The sequence below is a fragment of the Pseudopodoces humilis genome, chromosome 5 (assembly GCF_049639895.1).
Source record: "Pseudopodoces humilis isolate 2021_Gansu_Grassland_sample_001 chromosome 5, ASM4963989v1, whole genome shotgun sequence".
In the NCBI taxonomy this organism is placed as follows: domain Eukaryota; kingdom Metazoa; phylum Chordata; class Aves; order Passeriformes; family Paridae; genus Pseudopodoces; species Pseudopodoces humilis.
In genome coordinates this window covers 56,447,360-56,467,823 of record NC_142204.1, presented here as the reverse complement: position 1 = coordinate 56,467,823, position 20,464 = coordinate 56,447,360, and the positions used below count along the sequence as shown (strand labels likewise).

The window sequence follows — 20,464 nt, the reverse complement described above, 5'->3', positions numbered from 1 at the left end:
TAGTGAGGGTATATACATATTTGACAAAGGTTATTCATTTGAATCTCTCAGTAAAGTCTGGGTGCTTAGAGAATTTTTTTCTGTCTGGATGGATTTAGTGTTTTTTGGCCATAATTTGGGATGTTTGAAATATTACAAGTCCCAGCATAGCTGAAATCATCATCACCTTTATATCTCATCAAACCATATGCGTAGACAAATGTTTGCCAATTGGCTAGAGCTATCCCAGCCTGCAGTAACATAAAAATAATATGAAACATAATAAATGCAACACAGCCTCTTGATTCACACCATCAGTGCCATCTCTACCCATGTGAATTTTTAAATAGAAATAAAAGCTTTTTCTTGTTTTTAATTCTGTGTAATTTGTTGCACTTTTCTTTGGTTCTTCAGTTTCTTCTTTGCAATTTTTCTCTTCCATGGTGATTAACTTGTGCTTAATCTTTTCTCATTCATGCTCCTAATTTTTTTCTGATTGGACAGCTATTAATTTCTATGTCTTACTATTTTTGCCACTTTTCCCATCTCTTACTTAAGCTGAAGGATACCTACAGGAATAAAGTGGCATACCTTATCTGGGAGCAAGGATTGTCCCTGAGTGAACAGTGTGGGACAAGCCACCCAAAGATGACGTGGTTCTTAGGTAGGGTAGATTGCCTTCTGAAGGTTTCTGTCTCTAATTTGTTTTTCTGTGCAGGGAGCTTAGAGTGACTGATGATTCTAACTTAGCAGACTATCTCAAGTTAAGTGGAATGAATCCAGACCTCGTTCATCTCACTTTTTTTTTTCTTGTTATAGACCATTTTCCCTTTTTTTTTTTTTTTTTTTTTTCATTCTGCATTGCCTGCCTTCTCCTCTATTTGTTCTCATGAGCTCAGACTGCAGAAACCCTTAACAGCCCACATGCCCAAACTGGGCACCATCATCACTGAACTGAGGTTTCTTCAGCTCCTATGGAGAAAGACAGACACAGAGAACAGTTCAGATCACAGCTTATAATGATTGCATCTCCTTCCTGGTGGCATGTATAAATACTAAAGTCCTTGTGATTATGGTTTAAGAAGACTATTTTGATGTGATTATTTCCCACCCAATTTGTAACTGCACTTATTCTCCTGGGCTGTATTAAATTTGAGAATTTGTTGAAGAAAATCTTTAATCATTTAAGTTTTAACCAGTTCCACTCTAAAAGGAAAGAAAGCCCCATGTATTAAATATAGAGATACTGTATTTACAAATAATACAAAAATTTCTACAAATAAACAAATCTAAACAAATACCCTGAGATACATTTCCTTGCTAAAGACATGGCATTTGAAATAACATATGAACATGACAAGTTTTGTATAATAATTTGCTTAAATAACTATTAATCTATTATTATTATATTATATATTATTATTATTATTATTATTATTATTATTATTATTATTATTATTATTATTATTATTATTATTATTATTATTTTATTTCTGCCTCACAAACTCATTTAATTACTGGTTTTCTTTCCCCACCATGTCAGAGTAAAACCTGTTAAAGGAGATTCTTATTATAAAATATTAGCTTTATTAACCATATGTATATATATATATCCTTCCCCCACCCCTCAGATTTCTCTTTCTTGTTAGTGCTGATAATAATTGAACCACTTTATTTTTTTGATCAGTTTAGGAGTTTTTAATGAAGTAGGTACTTAGTAAATAGAAAAACCCTGCATAAAAGCAGTCATTCGTTCTTTCCCATCTGTTTAAATTGGAAAATACAGGTATGTTTTATGCTGATAGCAATATAAAAAATTTGTTTTTGTTATAGTTGTCAGTTATCTGTTCTTTAGAATAGAAAACAATGAAGAGTATATATTTGTCTATTATTTTTGGGATATAAAATATGTTTATGTGAAAAAATGTGCTATGTATTAAGCAGGCTGAACTCCAACCCAAACCCCAAGGCCTACTTTGAAAAACTTTGGATTTAATTCTAATTTTACATTTGCATCTGGGGTCCATCTTGATTTTCTAGTGCATGGGTTTGTGTAAATGGAAATCTAAATACTACTTTATGCGGAAATTACAGCATCTTAGAAAATGCTGAATCTCTTTAGTGGCAAACAATACTATCTTTGACATTTGTTCCACAACTTCTTGATGTTTAAATTAAAAATAATGAAATGGTCTTTAATCATCTCTTACACGTTTATTGGCTTATGAAGAGTGTGCACTGTTCTTAGGTAACCATTATTACCAAACAGGAACCAGATTGCAGAGGCTCTGATTTGTATTATTTACTCTATAAATAGTATTAATTTCTTTTCAAACAGTTAAATTCAATGAGAGTTCAGTTTCTTTTTTTTTGTTTTTTTTAATTTATTCAAGCCAGTTGATTTTTGTTTTCTTTCAGTGGGGTACACATTATATTCACTTACAATACCAGGATTAAGAATTTGGCATGCTCTATTACAGTGGTGATATGATTGCAGAGATTGTTCTCATAAAAAGAGTTGTTTATATACTAATGAAAAAAGATGTTTTCTATCACTCTCGACTGAAATATTTCAAATAACCTTAGGAACTTCAGTAAAAAGTTGGCCCATCAAGGTTCCATGATAATTGACTTTTTTCCAAATAATTCTAAAGACTATTCATTGCTCTATTTCCTCATACACTACTTAACAAAAGCATTAAAAATGTCTCACATTATCAGTATATGTAAACTAGAGTAGATATGACATGATGGTTATCAAATCTGCTAGGTGCATATTGTTGAGAGAATAGGCTTATATTTTCATATAGTATAAAATAACACATAAAATCCTCTTTCTTGAGCTATGAGCAGTCATTTTTAGGAAATTATAGTAAGAAACACAAAGAGTAGCTACGGGTATGTTCTTAGGGAAAGATTTTATCCTAGTTGTGAATTAAAGTGTACAGCAAAGATTCAGATTGCAACACAAATATTCACATGAATATAAAAATAATTATTATAAAATGAATAATAAAATGAATTCTATATTTACACGAATATATAAAATACCCCAAAAACTAACCAAATAAACTTCACTGTTTCCTTGGCTATTTCCTTTTCTGTTACTGAGTACAGCACAGTGTGTAAAGTGTTTGGGTTTTGCTCTCTGTTGTCATGCTGATTTGTTGCGTGGGTAGTCAAGGCAGGTTTTAATTTAGAATCAAGAGTAACAAAGTGAATATGAACAACCAAGAGATCAACCAATAGCAGCAGTCATTCAGAAAAATATAAACTGAAGTGAAACAATCATGAGTTGCTCACCAACAGTTTGGGACCAGGGAAAAAAGCAACATCCAAATTAATTATCAGTCACAAATATTCAAAACATGGGTGCCTGAAGGCAAAATCCCTCCTTCCACCCCCAAAATTCTGTTGTTTTTCTCTGATGTTTTATGAGGCATGACCAAAAATTATTTCAAAATTGTTGCTTTTTATATCTCTGTATTGATTATTATTCTCAGAAACTTCCTGAATTTTATGGATATATTTATTCTTTTCCCAGCACTCTCTTCCTTCAACTATGTAATACATCAAGACACTTTATTTTGTTATTGTTGTTGTTGTTGTTTGCTTGTTTTGTTTTGTTTCTGTTTTAAATTTAAAATGATATAATTAATCTTTGAAGAATATGTGGCTGGGGCTTAAGACAGGTTTCAAAATTGTCTTCACTAATATCCATTAATTCTCAAGAGCTACTGTTGTTCAAAAGACAGGAAACAACTTATATAACGTAAGCTAACACTGCTGAAAATTTTTTGAAAATTAGTAGATTATAAATTCAATATTAAACTTTAGATCAATACTACCTGAAATAGATATTCAAACTAAATTTTTAAAATTGAAGGTTCAACTTGTTTCCCTCACTATTTCTTGTCTACTCTTCTATTCTATTGTCTTATTTAATTTCCACTTAATAGCACAGCAGCAGTAAGCAAACTGCATCTTAAAATGCTACTTTTAAAATAAAATACAGCTAGACCTTCTTTGTAAGTCTTCCCCTTGTCTCATTTGCCAATGCCCACCTCATTTTCCAATGCCCATCTTAATTTAGAGCAGGACTGAGAAGCAGCGATTTCTTCTTCTAACACTGGGTGGCGTCCGATTAACTGCTGAAGTCTGTTCCCAGGAGTCTCAAACATCCCAGGGTCTTTGAGGTGTTTTTTCATAGACAAAATGAGCAGAGCAGGATTAACTGAAGAAACAGAGATTTATTTTTTTTTCTTTCATTATAAGTATACACAATGTAAAGGTAAAGAGGTAAAACCTTCATTCATATTTAGGCGATCTCTATGGAAATACATTGGGAAGAGGTGAATGTCATTATTTTAGTGGTGAAGTTTTCTATTTAAAATATTTTACTGAAAATGTGTATGTATTGTGATGCCTTTCAAGCGTGTCTAATTCCATTGTGATAAGGCTCTAATATATTAACTTTATAAATAGTTGAATAGGTTGAATTCTTAAGTGCAATCAGGGAAATATAATAGCATTTTATAATTTGTTGAATAAGAATTTATAATATTTAAAGCTGCTGACTGAAAGATCCAAAGAACACTGAAGGTTCTTGTCCACTAACGTGGTTCTTAGCATGCAAATAATTTGCTTATTTTTTTTTCAAGCTTATTCCATATCTTTTTAGATATATGTTCACCCTGGAAATTACACAAAGGATTTCTTTGGGAAATTTGTGACGCCATTTAGGCTCTTGCCTTTTTTTCTTTTATATGTTCTCTGTGCTCTTCACACATATATTTGTAGCTCTGTAGCATATTTTATTAGTGACTAGTACTTTTCCATGGCCTTAAGCAGAAAGAAAAAACAAATTCAGAGCTCCAAGCCCTGGGAAGTACAAGGCTCAGTGCTGTCTTGGTTCTTCCTGGGAACCAAGGTTGAGAACAACTCCTTGAGATGCATTCTCATGGACAAAATGGAACTAGTGCTGAAGGGGGAGCTCCAGAGAAGGGGCTTGACCTGGGGAAGGAATTCCATCACCACTTGTCCTCCTAATTGGTGCTTTTTATCATTTATTCTAATTTCCCAAAACCTATAAAATGTACTCATTCCTGGTGGCAGTGGGCTTTTGTGGACATAACTGGTCCAGAAGGCCTTCAAACAAAGAAGGCCTTTTTTATATTACCTCCTTACTAAAATTACCTAGAGTTTCATTTCCAGTTTAGGAAAAAGGCAACATTGGGAATGACATTCTTGTGTTTGTGACTGTTCTTCTGTTACTGACAGTGGTGGACTGACCTTGACCAAATGCCAGATGTCCACCTGGCTGCTGTCTCACTCCCCCTCCTCAATAGGACAGGGCACAAGATACAAAAAACTTGTAGGTCAAGAAAAAGACAAGTGGACAACTTACCAATTTCTGTCATATACAAAACAGACTTGACTTGGGAAAACAAATTTAATTTCTTGCCTATTAAAATAGACTTGGATGGTGAGAAACAAAGACAAAATTAAAGAAGCGCTTTCCTTTTTCCCAGATTCGACTTCACTCCTTCATTCCTACATCGTCTGTCTCCTCCACTGCCCCCTCAAGCAGCACAACATGGGAGTGGAATGATTGGTTCCTCTCTGCTGCTCACAGTGCATTGAGCTATATCTTAGACCAGCAGTCTGATTGTGAGTGAAGTCAGAATTTGGTCAACAGAGGAACTTACATATTCTCATGTTTATTTAGGAGTCAAAACCACTGGCCAGTTTAGAACATGATATTTCAATTAGGTGTATCTGTTCTGCTCTGCTTTCTGCAGTTAAATAATTCAGTATCACAATGTAATGCAAGAGAGATTTAATATATACATGATGTTTACTACACTATCTCCTTAAGGTATTTATATGTTATTTATATGTATATTTATATGTTTCTTTTTGTAGACTGGATTTGTTCCCATGAATTTCATTCCACATTTTAAGAGAAGACAAAATAAAAAGAAGGCCATATCAATACAGTGCACTATTAAGGCCTTTTAGATTCAACTCTAAGCTATCTCCTGTTAGTACAGCTCCAAGACAAGATGTCTGCTCTGGTCTTGATAGCTATATATCCACATTAAGCTTCTATTGAGGATAATTAAAGATTGAATATATCCTCAGCTATTCACACAGCTATGGAGATATGAGAAGAAAGACTTGCTGTAAAAAAAGGTGTGATCCTACATTTTTCAAAGTATTATTTGACAGGGGAAAAATGTAGAAGCCACAAATGTTAGACTCTAGAAATGAAGTTAAATTGCTACAGAAAGTAATGTTTGGAATAAAAATGTTTCACTGCTTGTTTTAAAACAGGTATTCACAAAATAACAAAAGGAAAAGATCTGTGTGTTTGTAATTATGTACCATCTCATCCGTGGAACAGAACATTTGTTAACAGAACAGTCCCTTGCACTGTGTGCTCAATAACAGAGCCTTTATATGTGTAATCAGCTGTATAAAGCAATGAGAAGTGAATTCCTAAACACTGAACTACCGAGATATGTCTGGAACATGATGTGAAACTACATAATGGGGTGTGCAAACATGCCTTCTTGCACACACATGGCTCATTTCACCCAGATAAGGGAGTTAACCCATAGTTGGCCTTATTAGCACATTTTCTGAGAGCTGATGGGCTCAAGCTAATACTTGGTATAAACTGGATGAGCTTCAGAAGTATTCTAATTTGTGAATACTCTTTCAAGTATACTACCTTCAAGTAGGTGATATTAAACCAAGATTCTTGAAGCAAATCATGAAATGTGCTTTTCCAAGTTCCTTAAGAACTTGTCTCAGACTAGTTTAGGGAGATCCTGCCTCAATAAATGATAAAGATGCATGAAATATTATAAATATTACTTAGACACAATGCAGTAATTATCCAAATCCATTAGAATTATCTCAGTCTTTTCAGTAGTCTGACAAAAAAGTCTTAGTGTACTATAAAAGCAACTTTTGATTTACAGCTATGCAATCATTGTATTCTATAGGTATTATAGGATCCATAGATCTAAAGAGTATTGCAAATGCTTTGTACTATATGCATAGTTAGAAGGCTTATGCCAAAAAGATATCTGTTATCTGTTCAAAATTGCATATATGTGAAAACTAAATGTATATATACATACTCTCCCCATTCTTTCTTCACTAAAAGTACATAAAGAGATGAGAGACTTTGCAGTCTTGCTGCATGCTACAAAATATGGTCTTCATAATGATTTGTGGGTATAAGCAACCTGAAGATTTATGAAAAAATGTTACATGAAATTAATCTATAATATCTATCATCACTGGCTTAGATCTGTTTGAAATTAGTAAGAATAACATACGGTCATAAAGGAAACAGAATTTCCTAGCAACTATATATATTTCTCTTTTTCAAATAGGTCTGCTATGAAGTGAAGGGTAGTAGTATATTATATAGTCTTTATACAGTAACCCCTCATTGCAAAAGAGCTTTCATGTTTTACCAATTTTGTTCTATGGAGTTTTGTCTCATTCCCTTTTCTCCTTGCATTTAAGTCTTGTTCTTTCACAGCTTTAAGACTTTAAGTGAATTCAATGTCTCACACCTTCATGACATCATTCTTAGCAGAAACCACTGGTCTTTCATTCCTGTTGTTTTGTCCTGTTTTTTCCATGGTACAACCTCTCATTTGATCTTTTTAACCAAAGTTTAGAGAGCTGCTGTGGACATAACTGGTCCTGAAGGCCTTCAAACAAAGATCCCCCTTTATATTACCTCCTTACTAAAATTATCTAGAGTTATTTTATATATTACTAGAAACAATATATTCCACCTGTCCATAACTTTAGTTTAATTTGGAACATATGAAAAAAAATACATTTAATTGGCTATCAGTTCAAACTGGTTAATGACTGTTGATGAAATTGTCATTGCAAATGTTCTTGCACACTGACCATGCAGAGCCCTGTAGGTGAGTGTGGTTATGCCTGACCCAGCAGAAGAGGCATCTGCATTCAGGCTCCAGATCTCTTTCTGATTATGCTATTAACACCCTAGTGGGAATCCTGTAGTGGCTTTTCTTCAATCTTTCATGCAAGTCCTCTCTGTGTAAAGAGTTGATCCTATATAGCCCAGTCACTGGACTGTGTGCTTAGTTGTTTATTCTTTTTAGTCTGGTTTTGTTCTTAAAAAAGTGACATATGTTCAGAAAGACAGGAATTCTGAAGGTGTTAACATCATAACCTGATGTTTGTAGAACTCATTTGGGATGATGATATATGTTTTGGCTTGTAGGCAGTCCACATCTTCTCTATCATCTGCTGAGAAGCCTAATAATCAGACTATCTCTGTTACCTAGATTGTTATTTATAATTTTTTTAAGAAAAATTATTTGTCTAAGCAGATGATCTCATTGTCATTTGTGTCCATCTTGTTGGCTAGGTTAATGTAAGCAAGGGGCAAACAAGCATTTTGGCCTTAGGGTTATAAGAAACTGTGTTTGTTATAATTAAAAACCTAGCAGACTAAGTAATTAATAAAAAATAATTAGAACTGTATGTGCATATCTTGCTGTCTTTCTCTCTCTAGAAACATTTTTACCTATAGTTAGCTGATGCCAAACCATTTTTTATTAGCTTTGAATAGAAATCAGTTGACTGAAATTGACGAACAGCAGGGAACAACATAGCAATGTGGGTTACAAAACTGAATTTGACATTGAAGAGTAATAAATCTAAGGACTCATATGGAAACTTATAAGTTATTTGTGAGTTTAGCCAAATGCAATGAAACTAAATTCAAGAAGCCTGAAATAAAATGAAGAAAACTAAAACTAAGAAGGGAAATTATGATGTGATTTAGAGGAGACAGAAAGATAAGGGAAGAAATATTCTGTTCTATCTAGAATAACAAGGGAGTCCCTCTCTTTGTGTGAGCCTCATGCCCTGCTATGTCAGCAACCCTAGTGAATAGGCAAGTAAATTTGAAATGTGTAAAATCTGCACATGTGATGCTTTATGCTTTGCTGAGGTATTTATTTGAGATCCTGTTCAACTAAACTGAAGACATTTTCAAGGTTTACAGTAGTTATTTTGCTTTTAATTATCTTACTCCCCTTTCTACTTATTCAAAGTTTAGCAATTTTGGGGGCTAATCAAGAATGAAGCTGAGCTATCAATTATCTGAATATATATTGATAATAGATTATAAATCACTGACTGAGCAACAAGGGTATCAGGATGGTCCTTCTAACTTCAGAGAACATCAGACTGAGAGAAGTAACTTTTTAAGGTACATTTGCTCTTCCATAGGTGCAGAATTCCATCATGAGTCACTGTCAGGGGACAAGTGTTAGAAAATATTTCTTTCTGTCTTAAAATTTGGAAGATATGAAATTTACAGTGAATGAAGAGATGTCTAACCCTCCCTTCTCTGTATCTAGAATGTTTCGATTACATGACTGATTTAGAGATGGTTAAAATTATCAACAAATTTAAAATGGTTTTAAAGACTTCAAGCTGTTTCTCGTCTCCCATTTTCATCTTCATGTACTGTTATAGCTCCATTTTGTGCTGTGTTTAATCTCAAAATATCACAGCTATGCACATTAAATAGGCCCTTGTGCCTACTTATTAGGAAGCATACCACAATAAAGCAAAAAAACCCCAAACAATAAAACCCCAAACCCACAAAACAGAAAACTCCCCCAACTCACAAAAAAAAAAGCCCTACAAAACCCAAGACATGCCCCAAAAATCGTCACCAAAGCCTAAACTTCCAAGTTTTTAAAATTCAGTGAAAGGTAACTTTATATCACTTGGCTGTAGTCTTAATAGTCAAACTTTTTGAGCCTCAAATTTGGCAAGCAAATCAGTGGGACAGACTTCCTCCTCTCTTGCCCTTTCATGCATACTGTGGAGTTCCCCACCTCTTTGTCCTGACCAGGAACCAGCTCAAACCTGCTCCCCTTCCTACTACTCTGTGTTTCCAGATTTATTTCACAGGGAAATGAAGGTCTTGGATGGGAAATGTGATAGGAAGACTTCAATCTTGGCTTTATATGGGGTAGGGATACAACTAAAACAGTGACCAAAATTCAAGAATCTTTTAAACTTTTTGCTTAATGGTTTTGTACTACCATTGTTTTAGATTATAATTTATTCTGGAAAAGACAGATTGATGAGCAAGATCCAACTATCAGTCTAATTAAAAATATACCATTTCTTGAGCAATCATTCCTATCTTGTCAAGATCACTAGTTGTTTGGTAAAAATTTATGTATTCAAAGTCTATTAAATTCAGCTATTTGTGAGGCAACTCCTTATCTTTTAGGTATTGTTTTGCTCTTGCATTTCACAGCAAAAATGTGTTTCTTTGTTTTCCTATAATGCGTATTTTCAAAAAAATGGGCTTAAAGTGCACATGTAAAGTTTGATCTGTTCCTGTGCCCATTCTAGTCAACCCTTAGGTGAAACATATTGTAATATATGTTCTATATGTTAGCATAGTTTAAATTATATTTATTTTTTTGTGAGGTACCATGATGAATACTGCAAAGGAACAAAACATATTATGTGCCTCAAATTGGCTGGAATTGTTGCCAAGAAAACAGCAGATGTTCACTCAATTGACAGCAAGAAAACTGATATTCAACATGTAAAGTATTTATTTCAGAGAATTTATGATTTTTTACTGGGGATTTTGGAGACAATGTGAACTGCAAGACAAGAGACATTCTATTTTTGGTTTTGTTGTGACTTGCTGTGTGGTCTCTAAGCAGTTACTTCACCTTTCTCTGTCTCCATTCCTTGTTTCTGCCTTTGTCTCTTCTCTTTAGAATTTAGGGTTTTCAAAAGAGTCTATATTACACATTTGTAGCATGCACAATGAAACCACTGCAATATAAATAATAATTATAATAAGGCCAATTTTAACTCTGTCTTCAGCACACAAATGAAAGAAATTTCCTCATTTTCTGTAATTTTAGAAAAAATTACTTGTTATTAATGTTCTTGTGAACACAACAGGAGGAACTGGAGATCGATCAGGCTCATGTCTTCATTCTATAAACTTCTTGGCTGGTTTTAGTGAAATCAACTCACAGACGAGCTGGAGTCCAACCAACCCACAGAAAAGACAGGCTTTTAATCAGGCTTTTCTACAATGGAGCACATCCATTTGATAAATGAACTAATTAAGCAAATGAATAAGTGTAACCTACCACTGTGAATGACACTATGAAAAACCTTCAGATCCACATTAATAGTTCTAGAAAACCAGAAAAAAAGGATGCGAAAAATACAAGTTAATTCATGAAGCACATTTATGTAAATGAAATTTTATCATAGGCAGTGGTCCGATATAATGCAAGCTCTGCGTGTGTAAAGATGACAAGGGGTAAAGGAGTCTAAAAAAAGGTTATTTCACTTCTGAGGTTTTCTTAATATCAGCCATTTCACAGGCAGAAGAATTCAGCAGTGACTCATGCTCTTTCTGAATGTCCCTTTGTAAAAGTAATTGGAATGCCATAACACCTGTATCCTGGTTTTTCCTTTAATATTCAAAATCCATCCATAAACTCCCTAGAAAAAAGAATCTTTTATGACACCAAAAAACCACACACTAAAAAAAAAAAAAGAAAAAAAAAAAAAAGAGAAGAACAAGAAAAAATCAGCTCAGACTCATTTAATATAGCCTCAGCTACATTTTTCCAGCTTTGTCTGATTAGACATTTATAGGATTGATTAGACAGCATCGGAAACAACATAAGTAATCTCTCTGGTTTTAGGGAAATAGTGGTCCCTGACACTGGGACTATTTTTAATGACTTGCCTCTTCCATACATACCCTTGAAAGTGTGGCTTTCTCTAGAAAATATTATATGTAAATAAGACAAAAAGAATGACCTCTCAGATAACCAAAATCATGTGAAGAGTAAGACATAGTTATTAAAAATGAAAATTTGAATGAATTTGTGTTCCTATGATATAAATGTTATATGCAGCTCATCTTCAGCTGTCTAATCTTCAGCTGCTTATCCAATTCAAGGTGCTTTTCATTTCAGTATTATTTATAAGTTGCTTCTTTTCCTACATAATTATTATCTTTGAGAGAATTGTTATGAATTCTTTGTCTGTAAGACACAGTACACATATTAATAACTTATGTGACGATATCTGTTCTCAGGACCTATTTTTTTCATTATGAGATTAAGAATCATCAGTGACTTATCTACCAGGAACAGAAATCCAGTTAGTGAGAGCCTCTGAACTGAACCTGTTGAAAAATTGCCATTTCTAGCTGGCTATGAAATCTTTTGCAGAGAAGAGTTTTGTTCATTTTACACCCACTATAAGAATTAAAGCAAGCAGTAAAACAATAAAAAAGAAGGGCATTCATCAGGAAAGACACTGTAGTAGCACAGATAATAGTTAAGATTCACTTCTGTGATATGTCAAATCCTTTACCATTGACTTTACTGTAACATAGAAGCATAGAATCATACATTAATTTGGGTTGGCAGGGAGCTTAATGATCATTGAGTTCCAAGCCCACTGTGATGGGCAGGGACACCATCACTGGACCAGTTTTCTCAAATCCCATCCACCCTGGTTTTCCGTGTTTTCAGGGACAGGGCATCCACAATTCCTCTGGACAACCTGATCCACTGCCTCACTACTCTCCAGTAAAGAATTTCTACATAGTATATAATCTAAATTTCTCTCTCATTGAAGCCATTCTCTCTTGTCCTGTCACTACATGCCCTTCTACAAAATCCCTCTTCAGATTTTTTCTAGACCCTGTTTAGCTGTTTAGGCTTGGAAGGCTGTTTTAATGTATTAATATAGTGGTAACCTGTTGAAACAACTGCAGCAAGTGGGAGTGAGTTTTATAGCTGATAAATATAAATATAAAGCAGGTTAAATTGACTGTAAAGGTGTTTTATGGGTCATTAGCAATACAAAATGTGTGAATGTGAGAAATGAAAAATATTTCTGTTAAAAGATTTCTGTCACTTGATATGTATGGAATAATAATGACTTTCTGTAGTTATCCTTCAGAACCTCCCATATAGAAGCTACAAATTCATAAAGTACGGTTATGTAATAAGCAATTCTTACATATGTTAGTTTGGAAAAGTGACAAGTATCTCTGATACAGCTACAGATTTTTCATACAAGTGGTAGGCTACTGCTATTATGTCTCTTGTAGTATTTTTCAGACCTGTCTTTTTTAAGCCTGTGATGTGAATCTGCACATAGGCCATGGCTTACTGGCCATGCATTCTGTGATGTACTATCACAGAATGCCTTGGGTTGGAAGGAACCTTTAAGACCATCTAACTCCAAGCCCCTTATGATGTCAGGGACACCTTTTACTAGACCTGGTTGCTCAAGGCCCCATCCAAGATGACCTTGAAGACTCTCAGGGACAGGGAATCTACAACTTCTCTGGATAACCTGTTCCATGGTCTCACCACCCTTACTGTGAAGAATTTTTATTTGATATCTAATCTGTACTTGCTCTCAGTTTGAAGTCATTATCCCTTTTCATATCACTACACGCCCTTTGATCAAAGACGTCTCAAGCTTTCCTGTAGGTGTCCTTCAGGTAATAAAAGCTGCTGTAAGATCTTCCTGGAGCCTTCTCTTCTCCAAGCTGAACACCACTGACTCTCTCAGCCCGTCTTCATATGAAGGGTTCTCCAGCCCTCTAATGACTTTTATGATGCTCCCCTGGACTCTCTACAACATGTTCAAGTGCTTCTTATGTTAGTGGCCCTGGAGCTGGATGTATTACTCCAAAACGGCCTCGCTGGAGTGCAGTACAGTGGGATAATCACCTCTCTCAACCAGCTGACCTATGATTCTTTTTATTCAGTCCATGATACATTTGGCTTTCTGGGTTGTGATTGTGTATTGCTGGGTGATGTCAAGCTTCTCATCAACCAAAACCCCAAGTCCTTCTCCTCAGGGCTGCTCTCAATCTATTCGCTGCCCAGCCTGTGTCTGTGCTTTGGATTGACCCAAGCCACTTGCAGAACTTTGAGCTTGGCCTTGCTGATGTTCATGAGGTTTGCAGGGGCCCACCTCTCAAGCCTGCATATGTATACTAGAATTAGAAACAGCTGAAATTTTACTTTTCACTTCTTATAAGTGCTTTTTTAGAAAGTGGTTGTTGAATTTTAATTAGTAAACACAAATTACTGTTGTATCTATCATTATTCCTTGTTCTTAAATTTAATTTAATTTTTTATTTTTAAGAAATCCTTGTGCTTCATTGCCCTTAGAAATAAGAAGGGAATATGAAGCTATTTTAGCTCCATGTCTTCTGTATTCAAGTTTTTTTATTTCCTGATTTCTAAAAAGAATATAATGATCTGACCTTGAAAAGCAGGTTTTCTTTTTTAGAGCTAGCTTGTTCCTTTTCTTTTGTACTATGTCTCCTATGTATCACATTATGCTAATCTCTGTTTTGGTATATTTATCTTTCTGCAAACTGCCCCATGCCATTGGACTGAGGGATAGGAAATCAACATTGTCCTTTCTGCCCAGTGCTTCTATGGTCTGTTAACACATGTGTCACAGGTTCCTGGTGTAGGATTGCATTAAGTTAAAATGGGTAGCAGTGTAGAGAAATCAGAGTTGGAAACAATCGAAATGTTGTCTTGCAAGCTGAGAGCAATGCTCTTTTGGGAGAAGGGAAGGGAACGTAAAATACTAGGCAAAGTCACTTAGAAATTTCAAGACTGCTGTGATGCATTCAATAATATCACAGGGGAAAGGAATTTTCTTTAAAACAGGCTGCCAGTTGAGACTATTAGCCATTCTGTTACCCCTACATAATAAAGCTAAATCATGTAAGCTGTGCAGATAACTGATGGACCAACAGAGACAAATTATTTGTGATGTAACTGATAACTAGATCAAAGCTGAATTATTGTGTACTTTAAGAGAGCATTGAATAGTTTGCAAGATTAGGGAAAACTTGACTTCTCAAATGAAAGAAGTGAGAAAATTAAATGCATTTTGTTATGAGCATGTACTGATCCATAAAGAAAAAATGCAGGGGCAAATGGATGACAGAGAACAAATTTCTTCATAATAAATGGGAATTCAATCACAGCAAAACACAGTTGTCCAGTGCTAAGGACACACAGTCATGGTAAAAATTATACCATCTCATGCAGACATATGTAATTTTCTGAATAAATTAAAATGTCCAAAATTAATCCTTTTTTATTTCTTGCTTTGTATACACACAGTTTTATGATTAATTTGTGATGGCGTCAGAGATCATCATAGATCTGGAGACAGGTAAATGGACATACATGATTGCTTGATTAAGAATGACTGATAGAAAATATTAGAGATGACCAAAGCATGACTTCAGGGAAGATATGGAAATGAAAATATTCATCTGATGTTAATATTGAAAACTTGCTCACTTTGCAGAGAAGAATAAATTAGTGATTCTATTTTTTTTTTTCAGTGTATTCTACTTTTTAATTTAAATCTCATTATTACTTGTATTTTATTTGGGTAAACACAACAGTGATTTAAAAATACCTTTCATCATTGGAAGAAAATATTAACAATTTCTATTTTAAGCTAATAAATAAAGTGTAATTCTTTCTAGCTTTCCTACTTAACACATTTTTTTACTTTCCTGATCTGTACAGGATGAACTTTTCCCAGACTCCAAAGATGGATGAAAGTTTTCTTCAGGGTAAGAACTGACTGTTCTGAAGCCTGCCAGTTTTATTCAAATCCTTTTTTTTTTTTTTTATTTTTATTGAGCCAACTGCATTGTAGAGTGATTTTTACTCAGAGTATCCCAAAACCCTCACTCAAACCAATAATCATGTGTTGATAGGTGAAATTAGTTTCAGAATTCTAATGAAGCTCAGCAGCTGGGAGACAGACAGCTCATCTAAAGATTAAATGAGAAAAATTGCCGCTTTTGCTGGTTCCTTTAGGAACTCATTTACATTCTGTCAGCTCCCATTAGGGATGGGAACTGCGAATATTGAGGGAAATATGCATGAATTCAGTGCTGAAATGGCCAATCGTGATCAGTTTCTTCCAGCTTACAAAGCTGCCAGAAGATTTTATGTAGTTATGCCTTCTGGAAACAGTGGGTGATAATCTGCTTGCTTTCAACTGTCTCTTAACATTTTGAATTTAACATAGCCAAAAGAACCAATCCCCAGCATAACAAGGAGAACACACGATAAAAATGTAATCCTAAATCTTGGGATTAATATTCCTGGAGCCTTCTATAGAGTGTTCTGTCTCTTTTGGGTTTTTGCCTTTTTTTCCAACCACAGGGCTGTAAAGATTCAGTATTTCTTTTTATGTGACAGTGCCAACAGCAGTGACGAGAAAAGTACCACACAATTCATCTTTCCCTTATTATAGCCCTGAATTTCTATGTACTTGAATTCTCATCATATTGACAAGTCTTCATGAGGTCTGCTGAGGGAACAACAGTAGCCTAGGCATCTATAGCATGTAGGTGTTATCCATTTCTCCACTGGCTTCAGCTGTATTTATACAGACCACAAGTAGAGGTGACTGTGCCAATGAAAGAAATGCATTTAAGCATTAAACCAGGAAGGTAAAATACAATGAATAAATGAATACAGGAAGAGAAATGCTACTTTAAACATGAGAAAGTGCAATGCTGTTATGTGGCAGATTTTTGTTGTTTTCAATTTTCTGTAAATAAAGATTTCAAAAGATTAAAAAAGGCATGGTAATGTGGCATAAGATGCTCAACAAATGTTTTTCTACTGCATCTGCAGGAAAGTTTGATGACAAATTCATAGTTTCAATGAAACAGCCATATTTTCCATTTCAGAAATATTTGGACAAATTCTAAATGGAATTTTTTTTTTTTTTGCTAGATCTATAGGTTTGAGTAACTTATTCCTAACAATTCCAGGAGAAAATAAAATCCCTAATGCTGTTGATTTTTAATAAAGCTGAGTAGATTACTGTGAACAGTCTTGCATTCTAAAGAACATACTAGCATCATTGAAATGGAACAAGTCAATTCTACAGGACATGCTAAATGGCTTGAATCACACAGGTAGAAACGTAGCATTTGCATTACACTTACAAGGAGAGGGTCACAAAAAGAAAATTATTTTGCAAAAGCAGACATAATAAACAGATACATTTACCATATATTTGAAAGTGATGCTGCACAACTGTATGGTGATATTATTTGTGAATACAGAGATTACAAAAATTGCGAATGATTAGAGATGTTAAAGAATACTTCATACATCTGCAGATATAGATTTTCAGTTGGTGCAAGGCTTTCAATGTATCACCAATTAGTCCTTGCTTCTTTGCTCCTTACTTCCACTCCTCTAAAGTATATAGGAAAATAATTCAGGATTTAGAAAAGAGCTAGAAGAATGACATAAGTTTTAGAAACCCCATTTCAGAGCATTGCAATGAAGGGCTTAACTAACTGACCTTTATAAGGTAGTTTAATTTCATTATAACATATTTACAACTATTTAAAACACTAGAGAAAGCTGGAAGATAAAATCTCAATATGCACTCTACAGATGTCCTATGGAATCAGATACTATTTCAAATGCATGAAACTAACACAAATTAAAAGCAGAAAGTGGATTAATTTAGTGTCAAGAAACAGCACACAGTATCAATCACTGAAATAGCCAGTACATGCTGGTGGACTCTTCTGAAATCTAAAGTGTGCTTGTTAAAAAGTATACAGCACTTTCCACAACACCTGTGTCAAGAAGTATTTAATAAAATATTATAAGCATTTATGTATATGCTTAGCATTTGAAAAATTCAAAAAGTATACTAATCCACATATCCAAAATTTGTAATCTATAGAAAAAGTAAGTCCATGGGAGCTACTGTCCAGACAGCTTTGTGTCAAAAAGAATTTGACAGATTCTTGTGCCATCTATGTCAAGGCATGTGGATGCCAGACAGGTGATTAGAAGCACCAAGAATGTTTTCACAAAGGGAAAATTGTGCCTGGGTAATCTGGTGGCCATCTATGATGAACTGACCACATCAGTGGATGAGGGAAGAGCTATGGGTATCATCTACTTTGACTTCCATGAAGCCTTTGAAGTGTTCCCACACAATGTTCTTGTCTCGAAATGGGAGACATAAGGCTTTGCTGGATGGAATATAAAATGGACAAGGGATTGGACAGATGGCAGTTTCCAAAGACTTGCAGTCAACTGTGATTTGTCCTTTGGAGGTTAGTAACAAGTGGTGTCCCTCAGAGGTCTACACTGGGATCAGTATTAATCAATGTATTTATTAACAGACATTGGGACTGAGTGGACCCTCAGCAGGTTTGCAGATGATACCAAGATGAACAGTGCAGTTGATTCACTTGAAGGAAGGATCCAGAGGAATCTTTTCAGCCTGGAGGAGTAGGCTTATATGAACCTTACTAAGTTCAGGAAGTCCAAGGTCCTGCATCTGTCTTAGTATTAAGATATAATTAGGACCACCTCAGAACTGAGAACTGAAACTGATTTGAATTACACTTGAATCTATGTGCAAGGGTTGTTTTAGAAGGTTCGTGACTGGTAGACCTTAATTTTTTAATATTATCCTAAATGATAATGAATAATACTTGAAGATCATTTTCTTGTTTTCCTGATTTGGTTATTGATGCATGCAATAGAGTGATTGCTGGAAAAAAGAAAAAAAGAGTTTAATTTATTGATTTTTTTTTTCTGGGATTTCATGTATATAGAAGATATTTACATAGATAAATGTTATGGATTTGCATTGCTGACATGTCTCATTTTTTTCACTGGCAGTCTTAAGAAGCTTTCTTCATTAATTTCCTTACAGGTCAATGACCTGTATAACAGCTCTGTAGTGTAAGCACTCTTATAGTCTATAAATTGCCTTACATATTAAAAATATCATCTCCACACAGAAAACTAGCTGTTAATGAATAGCTGAATGACTAAAATGCATGTTGAGAAATGGATAAAGATTTTGTAAGGCAATTAAGCTTAGCCTTATGCTTACATTACTCTAGTATTTGCATTACAAAGATTATTGTACAGTCTGAAAAGTGATATGAAGACAGATATGTTATTATTGTGAAAATCAACAGCCTTCATAACTAACTCCTCTATTCTGTTTATACCATGCTGAAAGGTAATTTGTTTTGAAGCTATAACATTCAGTATGTCAAAAATAAACATTTATAAATGTACTCCTGATTTACAAGGGAGGCCAATATGAATGTGAAAACATATTGACCATTTGTACTAGATAACTATTTTACAAGACTGAAAAACTGAATCTGTCATACAAGAACATATATAGTCCTCTTTCAAGTAGGAACTCAAATTTCTTCTGACACATATTTTGACACATGTATTTTGCATGAAATTTTTGTTACTGCTATTTAACATCTGTATTGAAGCACCACCTGAACAACAATTCAGTGCTCTATAGGGTGTATAAAATAGAATTCCACCATCTATGATATAGTATTTATTTGAAAAGAAATGTGATAGAGGAACAAGAAGGTGGAAGTCCAATGAGGGCTTTGCAGTATAGAAATAGGTTGAACCAAAGTATCAGGTACATAATAAATTGGTGTCATATTATCCCAAACACAGTATGTTTGTATTTCTTTTGTATTTTTTTTCCTAAGTTTAGGAATTCTGGAAAAAAATAATTATATAAACCTTGTAAGTTTTGTAAATCAGCCCTAAATATATGGCATGCTTAGGTTCCAGGTAATTTACCTGCACAATACATCAGCAGTTTTGGCTTCCTAGGCGCTCAGTTCTGTGAGTGAGGCTTTGCATGGTGCCCAGAGCCATGCTCTTGCGCTGAACCAGCAAGACCTTGAAGTGAATTCAATATAACTTTGAATATATTGCTTTGGGATTTGTGCTAATGTATCTGCATGGTGTTACAGTGTACACCAGTGACACTTCAGAGATAGATTTGCTGAGGGAGATAACTTGGCTGATGCAGCAGTCAGACACTTTGATTGCCACAGGGCTGAGGATCCCACAACACCCTAGTATTGTACCACCAAGCAATTTTTCCATATTGTCTAGTTTTGAACCATATGGATTGAACCCAGAAACACAGATTCTGGGATTTCTAGGATGCAAAATTTTAGACAACCCATGTCGCCCACTTTTAAATAGAGGTCTGTTTTCTTTCACCAGCAAGAAATGGTTATTTTGGTTGGGTTTTTGTTTCATAATATAATTTCAAAATATACAGTCCCCGTCTGCACAGTTCTAATTAGGTATGAAGAATAGAAAGAAAGATGAAGTAATGAGAAGATTAATGAGGAATTCTTGCTACCTCAAAGCCTCTAGCAGCTACCTTCTTTCAAGCTGTGAGGTAGAAAATGAGAATTCTGGCAAGGGAAAAAAAGAGATCATAACAAAAACCTGATAGTAGTTCCTCTAAAGCAACGTTTTTCAGCTTTTCCAAGTAG

At 34.6% G+C, this 20,464-nt stretch overlaps 1 protein-coding gene across 2 annotated transcripts in view; it reads left to right on the top strand.

The window, feature by feature from the left end:
- TAFA5 (TAFA chemokine like family member 5) overlaps positions 1–20,464 on the top strand; it is a 450,274-nt gene that overhangs the window by 419,678 nt on the left and 10,132 nt on the right. For both annotated transcript variants that reach the window (XM_088055523.1, XM_088055524.1), the window contains exon 4: positions 15,651–15,697. In XM_088055523.1, the coding sequence (XP_087911649.1) occupies positions 15,651–15,683 (33 nt within the window). In that variant the 3' untranslated portion in view covers positions 15,684–15,697. The remainder of the gene's footprint in view (positions 1–15,650; positions 15,698–20,464) is intronic.